Here is a 12163-nt window from a genome sequence, read left to right as displayed (position 1 = left end):
CCAAGGAGGGAGATTGATCATTCGCAGTTCCGTTGCAAAACCTGCAACGTACTAGGGCACTCCATGAATTGGCCTAGGTGCCCTAGCCGACTACCAGCAGCGGACACTGTCCATTTTCCACAAGGCTTAGCCTTCCCCAAGAGACAGGAGCCTCTGTCTCCCATTTCCAAGGGCACGCTGAGAGGTATTGCACCTCCAGTCGACCTCAACACTCTGCCAGTGCCACTTGGCAGCACTGAGCAGTGCCAAGCTCCATCCACCCTGGACGTAGAGCCACCACCGAACTTGACCTCTACGCCTGGCCCCGAGCTAGCGCCGGTGCCTAACCTAATCAAGGATCCTCCTACAGGAGTTCCTCCAACAGGCATGGAGCTTACCGCAGCCCATGGCCAATCCCATGTCCATGAGTCTTCTTCACCCTCACCTCTGTCGCCCGAGGATGAACCTCCGGCAGACCTTACCTCCAAGCCTCCTCTGGAAAACCAGGAACTGCCCGACCAGGAGTCAGCCTGTCACAGCAGCTGAAGTGAGGGCCTCCCCTGCAGTAGGTTCCACCTCTACGACGGTTGCTGCAGATACCGAAGTAGGGTGTTCTCCTGAAATCCCTCAGGCTACCACTGCCTCTGCTCCTGACGGCGTTCCTGGCCTTACCTGTTACTGTCATTAGCATATCCAGTTATATCTGAGTTTTGAAACAATACTAAAATACATTCTACCAAGGTGGACGAGTTACTTCCCGCTCTACTGGGTAGAAGTAAACAATCACAACAACTGCTGCGTAAGATTCAAGCACATGAAACGTGACTTGCTTGTCATGGATTTCTTCATTGTTGTATGTCTAATGGATTAAGTCCCCAAAATTGTGGTAAGATAATGTTAATTTGCTTATGATATGTATTTTTGTACCTTTTTGATATTATTTTTTAATTTGTACCTTTGATATAGCCAATGGCATCCTACCAGTTTTGTAGGACATGTGGCAATAGCTTGAAGGCATTAGCCTAAAAGTGTTTTTCTTTTGTTTTCAGTTATACTCAATTAACGGCTCATGGTTTATATAATAAAGTACCTACAAAAGGACCATGGAATGTTATTGATACCCAATTTGAGAATCAACACCGAACGGGGCTAAAATCAACATATAACTACAGAGCCACGTACTGTCCGCATCAGGGACAAGATAACACAATTCGGATAAGGAAAGAACCCAAGAATAGGAGCCGAACCTAACCTACGTAGAAGACAAAATGGAACTTAATAAACAAGAGAAACATGAAGATCAACATTTAGGCCAAGATGAAGAGCAAGACTTGCATTCATTGAAACCTAGGCCTAGGCCTATGTCACCTAGTATGGGTAAACGAGTGAGATTACAATCAGAAAAAGGTAAGATGTATAATTTTGATCTTCTGGTTGATGAATTCAAAAAACAAAAGAGATTGTTGGGCAAGATAAATAAGGAAACAGATTTGGCACTTTCTAAAAATGATTGTAATGTAGGCCTACTAAAGGATGTTGCAAATAGGCTTCAAATAGAATTAAAGAATATTGACATAACTCTCTCTAAAGTGAAAGAATCAGAAATACCAGAGGTTGACATTGTACAGAGTTTAGAGTATAATTACCAGGAAATATGCTTTGAAAGTCACACTAGGTTAACAAAATTAAAAGAAAAAATGAAACATGACCAAGATGATAAAATGTCAAATGTCTCTCTAAAGTCAAAGTCTTCATCTAGTAGGTCACATCATACAAGTGTAAGTAAATCTTCACGTGTTTCTAGTACTAAGAGAATAGAACTAAGCACAAAACTGGCTAGGTTAGGCACAGAAAGAAAATACCATGACATAATGGAGAAGGCTAGAGCAGATTTAAAGAAATTAGAAATTCACAAAGAAATTGAAGCCACTAATGCTGAAATATGTGCAGTTAATAAAATTTTAGAGGAAGAAAATGAAACTGATCCACAGTCATGCTTGAGTTTTCCGTTAGGTGAAAATAACCAACCCACTGAAGGTCTCTTGCACAGATATGTTGAGGATAGTAGAGCTGTAAATTATTCAGTGTCAGGTTCCAGTGTACAAAAGTCCCTTTCCTTTGCTGGAGGTTTAGATAGTATAGACAAAGGTTTAGACAAAAGGAAGGCAGAAATAAAGGCAATGACTGATCTAAATCCAAATGCTCAGGTGTTTAAATTTCCAACAGATATCATACAACCAGGGAAACCAAGGCTAGACCATAATTATAATTACCAGCCCATAGGACACTCACAGCCAAGTAAACTTAGGCTAGGCCAAGAAACAAACCGGAACTCAGATTTCAAAATACCAAATGAGCCTAGGCTGGGTTTGTACTACTATAGATGAGGCATCCCATGAGGTAATAGGTGAACTAGGTTAATAGTAGATCCAAAAATGCCTTCACTTGCAATACACAACCTGATTAATAGACCAAGGCTACACACTCATGAATCCCTGGCAGATTTTCATGAACAACCTAACATTATCAATAATGATAACATACAGTCCAGTCAAGTTTATCAATGGGATATTTTAAAAGGTTTTGCTGATCTTCAAACTCAGAACTTAGAGAAACTAGCCGACTTGTTTGCTGCAAGGCAACGTAAAGACAATTTACCCGTTAAAGAACCAGAGGTATTTTCTGGAGATTTGCTGAAGTACCCTCAATGGAAAGCATCATTTATTACATTAATTGAATATAAAACAGATGATGCTGCTGAAAGATTGTACTACTTAGGTAAATATACTGATGGTCAGGCTAAAGCTGCCATTGATAATCTTATTTCTTTTGGCACCCAAGAGGCTTACGACAAGGTTTGGAAGATACTTCATGATAGGTTTGGAAATAAATTTATTGTTGCTGATGCCTTTAGAAGCAAGCTTGAAGGTTGGCCTAAGATTACAATTAATGATGGTCCAGGTTTGAGGAAATTTTCTGATTTCTTAGAACACTGTAAAACAGCCATGGGAATCATAAAGTACTTAGCAATTCTTAACGATCCTAAGGAAAACGACTTATGTTACAGAAGTTTGCCTGCTCATATTGCAGGGATGAGATGGAATTGTATAGTAACTAAAAGAATCACAATTGATGAAGAGGAATATCCATCTTTTGAAGAGTTTACAAGGTTCATAAGTGATGAAGCCAGTAAGGCATGTAATCCAACATCATCTTACAGTGCACTTAATTAATAGGAGAGATACAGTATTTACACCTAAAGAAAAACAATCACAAAGTAAGGTTGCAAAGCGTACATCATTTGCTACTAAATTTAATGAAGTTAGTAATGTTACAAATACTGCATCTGATGAAAATAAATCTAAAAATAAAAAACAAAAAAAAAAGCGAGAGTAAATGAATGTAGGATTTACATGCTATTACTGTAGACAAAACCATGATATGGAAAAATGCCCAGAGTTCTTAAAACTTGATCTTGCTCAAAGAAACCAATATTTGACAGATAAAAAAATGTGTAGAGGTTGTTTCAAGGTTGGTCATTATTCAAGGTATTGTAAAAGACCAAGGAAATGTATTAAATGCAAGAGGTGGCACCCAACAATTCTCTACGATGAAACTTTGAATAAAAAACCAAGTTCTGGTGATACCCAACAAGAACAGGCTGTAGCTGTAGCTAATAGAATTAATGTTAATAGATATTTTTCAGCAGATGTTCACTCAATGATTGTACCTGTTTGGTTAAGCCATAGGAATACAAATAATAAGGTCATGGTATATGCAGGTATTGGGATGATCAGTCAGATGCTTGTTTTTATCAAGGAAAGTGTCCTAAGGTATATGAATGTCAATGGCCAAAATTCTGCATCAAATCAAGATAAGCCGACTATGCTGGGTGAAGAGGCTATAAAAAGTACTAAAGTATTTGGTATATCAGTGAAGGGCATAAATGAAAATAGTACTGTAAATTTACCATGTGTCTACTCTAGAAAAACTATTCCTGCAAGAAGAGCACAAATCCCTAAAAAATGTTCAGCTTTAAGATGGCCTCATCTTAAGAAAATTACTGGAAGGCTAGTAGAGTATAATCCTGACATTGAGATCGGTCTATTGATAGGTATAAACTGCATAAAAGCTGTCAAACCTTTAGAAATCATTCCTGGGTCTGGAAATGAGCCCTATGGTCAGAGAACAGCTCTTGGATGGGAATTATGGTAATGTAAATGTCAGTGAGAATAATTTAGAAAGTGATGTTGTTGTTAATAGAACTGTAGTTGAAGAAATTGAAATAAATTCCAAGATATCAAATAACATTTTTACAGTACCAACCAAGGTAAAAGAAGTGTATGAGCCTCATCATGTCAGAGAGATGTTTGAATCTGATTTCATAAGTAATGTTAGTGACGATGAGGTAGCTTTGTCAGTAGAAGAAAGACAGTTTATTGAAATTGTTAGTAATGGTATTAAGATTATTGATGGTAAACAGTTTAAAATTCCATTGCCACTCAAAGGAGGTGATATTCAGTTCCCAGATAATAAGTTAGTAGTCCAGAAAAGACTATCCAATTTAAAACAAAAGCTTCAGAAGAATGTAAGCATGAAAAATGATTACATAAATTTCATGAAGAATATGATTGATAAGGGTTATGTTGAAAGGGTTCCTTTGAATGAAACATGCCTAACTAATGGAAAGGTTTGGTTTGTGCCACATCATGGGGTTTACCATCCCAGAAAGCCTGACAAAATCAGAGTAGTATTCGATTGCTCTTTTATGTATAAAAATGTAAGTTTGAATGATTGTTTACTTCAGGGACCAGACTTGTCAAATAGTCTAGCTGGTATTTTGTGTAGATTTAGAAATCATTCTGTTGCATTTACTTGTGATGTAGAAGCAATGTATCACCAAGTTTTAGTAAATGAAGAACACAGGAATCTTTTACGATTTCTGTGGTTTGATAACCATGACTTAGATGGTGACATTGTTCAATATAGGATGACTGTTCATCAATTTGGTGCTAGAAGCTCTCCATCTGTTGCAAACTATGCTTTGAAAGCTGCTGCTGATAGATTTAAGGATAAAACTACTGAAAAGGCAGCAAAGTTCATTAAAGAAGACTTTTATGTGGATGATGGCTTAAAGTCTGTAGCTACAGTGGAGGAAGCCATAAACTTAGCCAAAGACGGTCAGATGATATGTAAAAAGGGTGGTTTCCATTTGCACAAATTTGTTGCCAATAATGCTGAAGTTTTAAAGGCTTTGTGTTCTGATGAAGTTGCTCAATCAGTTAAGAATCTTGATTTAACGAAAGATAAATTGCCAGTGGAACGAACATTAGGTATGGAGTGGTGTACTGAAACAGATACATTTAATTTTAATGTCAAACCCATTCAAAGGCCTGGTACTAGAAGGAATGTTTTATCCATAGTTAGCTCTATTTTTGATCCTCAGGCATGATATCACCATTCATTCTTACAGGTAAGAAAGTTTTGCAAACCCTATGTAAACAAGATCTTGGCTGGGATGATCCTATTCCTGAAACTGTTATTACTGAATGGGAACACTGGTTAAGTCAATTACCCAAATTGAAAGATATTAAAGTTGAGAGATGTTATAAACCAGCCAACATGAATGTCATAAGCTATGAATTGCATCATTTTTCTGATGATAGTGAGAAGGGTTATGGTCAATGCTCATACTTAAGAATGACAGATGCAAATGGACAAGTACATACTAGGTTAGTTATGGCTAAATCAAGAGTGTCTCCCTTGAAAACTTTTACTATACCTAGGTTAGAACTCACTGCTGCATTAGCATCAGTGAAGGTGAGTTATTTCTTAAAAAAGGAGTTGAAGGTCAATATTAGTAAAGAAGTATTTTGGATAGATAGTACAATTGTTCTTGGATACATAGCTAATCAATGTAAACAGTTTAAGGTTTTTGTCGCAAACAGAGTTGCGCAAATCAGAAATCACACCTTACCTGAACAATGGAGATACGTTTCCTCAAGTGATAATCCTGCTGATTTTATGTTTTCAAGAGGCATGTCCCTGTTCATGATCTGACTAGTAACTATATGTGGTGGCATGGACCTGAATTCTTAAAACATGATAATGCTGATAATGAAACTTTATGTTCATTTGAAGTTGCAGATGAAGATCCAGAATTAAAGAAAGTGTCACTGGCAATTAACACTGATGATAATAATTATGCTACCATACTTACCAGACTTAATTACTTCTCAGATTGGACACATGCCAGAAGGTCATTAGCTTTATGTAATAGGTTTATTGATAAATTGAAACAAACAAATCATATACTGAGTATGTTCATGTGTCTGTAGAAGAGCTAATCAAGGCAGAAATTACCATTATAAAATTAGTCCAAAGAGAAGCTTTTCAATATGAATATCAGTTGTTAAGTATAAGCAATAACAAATTTGATAAATGTTTAAGGAAATCTAGCAATTTGTACAAGCTTGATCCATTTATTGGTAGTGATGGCTTAATAAGAGTGGGTGGTAGATTACACAGAAGTAATTTTGATGTCCATGTAAAATATCCTGTGATTTTGCCAAAGAATAGTCATATTACTGAATTGATAATCTGTCACTATCATAATAAAGTACACCATCAAGGTAGAAATTTAACTTTAAATGAAATTAGATCTAGTGGTTACTGGATTATAAGTGGATCATCCTTCGTAGCAAAACATATAGCAAAATGTGCAACTTGTAGAAAAATTAGACATAATACTCTTGCACAGAAGATGGCCAATTTACCAAAGGATAGGGTAGAAATGTCTTCTCCATTCACTTACAGTGCAGTTGATTATTCTGGTCCATTTATAATTAAGGAAGGTAGAAAAGAGCTCAAAAGGTATGGTGTATTATTTACATGTATGTCAACTAGGGCAATACACCTTGAAACTGCTCATTCTCTCAGTACAGACTCTTTCTTAAATGCTTATAGGAGATTTGTTTGTAGAAGAGGCCATTGCGCACAACTGCGTTCAGATCAAGGTAGTAACTTTATTGGTGCAAGAGAAGAGTTTGCAAAGTGCCTCCGAGAAATGGATGTTGAAAATATTAAAAAAGCTGGCCATGTTAGAAAAATTGAATTGTTAGTAGCAGATGCTTTTCTTGATGAAAATGGTAAACGCCACAAGACAGCTACAATTCTAGAAAGGCCTATTCATTCAGTTGTAATGTTATTGGAAAGTACAACAGGTAAGTCCCCATCAGGGAGCACTTAAGTCATTATGTACTGTATATTTTTATTTTGTATGGAATGGACTAACCTGTGTACGTATTGTGATTTTATAGTTTGTAAAGAATCTCATATTCATTCCCCAATAGTATAGTTATTGTTTAAATTGTTATCACAATTTAGGGGAGCCATTGTTACTGTCATTAGCATATCCAGTTATATCTGAGTTTTGAAACAATACTAAAATACATTCTACCAAGGTGGACGAGTTACTTCCCGCTCTACTGGGTAGAAGTAAACAATCACAACAACTGCTGCATAAGATTCAAGCACATGAAACGTGACTTGCTTGTCATGGATTTCTTCATTGTTGTATGTCTAATGGATTAAGTCCCCAAAATTGTGGTAAGATAATGTTAATTTGCTTATGATATGTATTTTTGTACCTTTTTGATATTATGTTTTAATTTGTACCTTTGATATAGCCAATGGCATCCTACCAGTTTTGTAGGACATGTGGCAATAGCTTGAAGGCATTAGCCTAAAAGTGTTTTTCTTTTGTTTTCAGTTATACTCAATTAACGGCTCATGGTTTATATAATAAAGTACCTACAAGGACCATGGAATGTTATTGATACCCAATTTGAGAATCAACACCAAACGGGGCTAAAATCAACATATAACTACAGAGCCACGTACTGTCCGCATCAGGGACATTACCCCAGAGTCGGTGCCTCCGTCTACTCCTAGGACTGGTATAGCCAGGTCCAGGAGGAATAAGAAGAAGAAGAAGAAGGGACGTAACCAATCATTAACAAACTAACCCAAGAGCCACATGCTCTCCTTGACACCTGTGCCCGAGGTACAGTGTCACATTCATTTGCAGAGTGATCCTGGCACCTACCCAGAGAAGGTAGCCAGCCTGATCTCTGCCAGTAAACTAACCCTCTAACCCCTAGAAATTGTGATACTAACACTCATGTAAATGTCATAATTACCTCATTGCATTTCCATCCTGGTCAACTAACCACTCATCATCCTCACGCATCATTACCTCACATCATGTACTTTAACAATTCCGTCGCTGAACCACTCTGAAATGATTGCGTCTCGAATTAACTGTAATGAGTAGGTTAGGCTAATGATTTAGTACCAGGGCATTAGGTTAGTAGCAAGTAGAATTTTCAAGTAACCTTATCTAGGGGTAGAGTAGACTGTCGTCACAGACAACCCGTAGTTATTACTTAGGCTAGACTACATTACTACATTAAGTTAGTACACTAAGCATCTCCGCCTTTAAGTTAGGTAGGCCACTGTAGTTAGCTGTATCGCTGCTCTAAAAACTTCAAGTTGGAGTAGGAGAACTGGGTAGTCGAGACGATCAACTTATTTAAGCCAAGACCTTCACGCCCGAAAGGGAGTGAATGCCTTCTTAACAGGGGGAGCTGTGACGTTTATAGATCGCTTCGTCTACCCAGCAATTAATTAATTAGTTTGATTTGGCAAACGGCAGCCATTTCCTCCAAATATCAGCTGATTGTTAGTAAACGCGGGAAACCAAAAACCCGCCAGCCAGAGGTAGGGAGTTCCTAAGTTGGGGGAATATAGTCTTTTGTCAGCTTTAGGGACGTATCTCGAAGGGAAGGATGTAGGCAGGCTGGTACTTCTTAGACCTATATCTTAAGCTCTTTTTCCTGTGAACCCTCTGCTGGCTGTATGTTCTGTTTCCAGGATTTGCCCTGCTCGTGGTGGGTTAAGTCGACCCCAACACCCAGGCACAACACCTGCGATCCGCCCCAGTCGTCTCCAGACGTTGACCTCGGACGGATGTCCGACCACCTGCCTCCCATTTAGGCCTATCCATGGGGTTAGTGGCGCGCCAAACGACCCAGGCCTAAGACAAAGCCAGGCCACATTTTTCTACAAAGATCCACTGAACACGACATCCAGGTACGTCTTGTGAACAGCATATGTCCAGTCCCTTACATCCTATTATCTATTTGATCCTCATTTTCCCAATTCAATTTCCAAACCAAAAAGAACTCATCCTTTTGTTCCCTCTCACTGCCTCATGGCCACATGCTTCCCCTTGTGTGATTGTCCCAGACAAATGAAGTCATTGCATACCTCAGTGAAACATTAAAGTTCCTTCTCCCCAGTGTTAGAGAACTAAACAATTGAAATTGGGCAATAAATCCTTTTTTCTTTTATCTTGTTTAATCTGGGGTTCTTTTTCCAGATTCCCTGAGTCACGTGCCCAGTCTCTCTGCCCGCAAGTGTTGCATTACCCAAGTTTATGAAACCAGCTTGTATGAATTCCATTTTGAGCCAGCTATTATCCATTTGTGAGAGATTATAAGTCCCAACGTGTGGACGCTACATTTACTTTTCTCCAGGCCAGTACGAGCCTTTTGTAAATAAATAGCTGTAAAGTATTTAGCTGAGTTTCTGGCGACCTGTTGCTCTAGAGTAAATATTCACTAATAATCAGTTTTACGGTAAGTTCAAGTTAATTCCACCCTAAATAAATCCCTCCGCAAATTACTTTCTGTTTTACGTAATTCGAGCCTCTCTCAAGGCTGGGCTCATATGTAAATATATATATATATATATTATATATATATATATATATATTAGTAAATATTCATAATAATCAGTTTTACGGTAAGTTCAAGTAATTCCACCTAATCTCCCTCAATTATTTCTGTTTACGTATCGAGCCTCTCTCAAGGCTGGGCTCATACGTAAATATATATATATATATATATATATATATAATATATATATATATATATATATATATATATATATATATATATATATATATATATATATATTTTACGTATGAGCCCAGCCTTGAGAGAGGCTCGATACATAAACAGAAATAATTGAGGGAGATTAGGGTGGAATTACTTGAACTTACCGTAAAACTGATTATTAGTGAATATTTACTCTAGAGCAACAGGTCGCCAGAAACTCAGCTAAATACTTTACAGCTATTTATTTACAAAAGGCTCGTACTGGCCTGGAGAAAAGTAAATGTAGCGTCCACACGTTGGGACTTATAATCTCTCACAAATGGATAATAGCTGGCTCAAAATGGATTTCATACAAGCTGGTTTCATAAACTTGGGTAATGCAACACTTGATAATAATTTCGTCCCCACATGGGATCGAACCACCGTCCAAGTGGACGGAAACGAAATCAGGACAGACAGTGATGCTATCAATTCAGCCAACAGAGACGCTATAAGTTTATATCGAATATGACCTTACAAATCACCCTTGAACTGGTTCCCGTCCAATTGGACGTTGGTTCGATCCCATGTGGGGACGAAATTATTATCAGCTAAAAAATTCGACTTCGGTACATATATGAAAATATATCAATTCCGAGGTAGAGCGAATTTAGATATTAAAGGACATTTGTAGCTTGAATGATATATAAATGAATCACGGTTCGATGTGATACTTATTCATAACAAAGGCTAAGTGGGTCAAATGCTCAAATTGGCTAACATGGTAGACGGGATTTCATATCGATTCTAAATACAAAAACACTGAGTTCGAGGGTGATTTGTAAGGTCAGAATTGATATAAACTTATAGCGTCTCTGTTGGTTGAATTGATAGTGTCACTGTCTGTCCTGATTTCGTACCCGTCCACTTGGACGGTGGTTCGATCCCATGTGGGGACGAAATTATTATCAACTAAAAAATTCCCCTTCGGTACATATAAGAAAATATATCAATTCCGAGGTAGAGCGAATTTAGATATTAAAGGACATTTGTATCTCGAATTATATAAAAATGAATCACGGTTCGATGTGATAATTATTCATATATATATATATATATATATTATATATATATATATATATATATATATATATATATATATATGGTATATATGTTATATATAGTATATATGTATATATATATATATATATTATATATATTATAATATATATAATATATATATATATATATATATATATGAATAATTATACGTTCGATGTGATAATTATTCATATATATATATATATATATATATATATATATATATATATATATATATATATATATATGAATAATTATCACATCGAACCGTGATTCATTTTTATATCATTCAAGCTTCAAATGTCCTTTAATATCTGAATTCGCTCTACATCGGAATTGATATACTTATATGTCCCGAAGGGGAATTTTTTTACTTGATAATAATTTCGTCCCCACATGGGATCGAACCACCGTCCAAGTGCACGGGTACGAAATCAGGACAGACAGTGACACTATCTATTCAACCAACAGAGACGCTATAAGTTTATATCAATTCTGACCTTACAAATCACCCTCGAACTCAGTGTTTTCGTAATTAGAATCGATATGAAATCCGGTCTACCATGTTAGCCAATTTGAGCATTTGACCCACGTAGCCTTTGTTATGAATAAGTATCACATCGAACCGTGATTCATTTATATATCATTCAAGCTACAAATGTCCTTTAATATCTAAATTCGCTCTACCTCGGAATTGATATATTTTCATATATGTACCGAAGTCGAATTTTTTAGCTGATAATAATTTCGTCCCCACATGGGATCGAACCAACGTCCAATTGGACGGGAACCAGTTCAAGGGTGATTTGTAAGGTCATATTCGATATAAACTTATAGCGTCTCTGTTGGCTGAATTGATAGCATCACTGTCTGTCCTGATTTCGTTTCCGTCCACTTGGACGGTGGTTCGATCCCATGTGGGGACGAAATTATTATCAACTAAAAAATTACCCTTCGGTACATATATGAAAATATATCAATTCCGAGGTAGAGCGAATTTAGATATTAAAGGACATTTGTAGCTTAAATGATATATAAATGAATCACGGTTCGATGTGATAATTATTCATAACAAAGGCTACGTGGGTCAAACGCTCGAATTGGCTAAAATGGTAGACGGGGTTTCATATCGATTCTAATTA

The 12163-nt window shown here is 36.9% G+C and overlaps 1 protein-coding gene across 1 annotated transcript; it reads left to right on the top strand.

Moving 5' to 3' along the window:
* Positions 1-688: 688 nt before the first annotated feature.
* On the top strand, positions 689-2366 carry LOC135202818 (uncharacterized). Its single transcript, XM_064232279.1, has 2 exons — positions 689-865; positions 1029-2366. Exon 2 carries the CDS (start codon positions 1248-1250, stop codon positions 2364-2366), a length of 1119 nt encoding a protein of 372 aa, XP_064088349.1. The 5' UTR covers positions 689-865; positions 1029-1247.
* The last annotated feature ends 9797 nt before the right edge of the window (positions 2367-12163 follow it).

Source organism: Macrobrachium nipponense, chromosome 33, assembly GCF_015104395.2.
Source record: "Macrobrachium nipponense isolate FS-2020 chromosome 33, ASM1510439v2, whole genome shotgun sequence".
NCBI classification, from domain to species: Eukaryota; Metazoa; Arthropoda; class Malacostraca; order Decapoda; family Palaemonidae; genus Macrobrachium; species Macrobrachium nipponense.
This window is presented reverse-complemented; position numbering and strand designations above follow the sequence as displayed.

Excerpts from the sequence above, each read along its gene's own strand:
- LOC135202818 (XM_064232279.1), top strand. The coding sequence starts at position 1,248 with ATGGAACTTAATAAACAAGAGAAACATGAAGATCAACATTTAGGCCAA.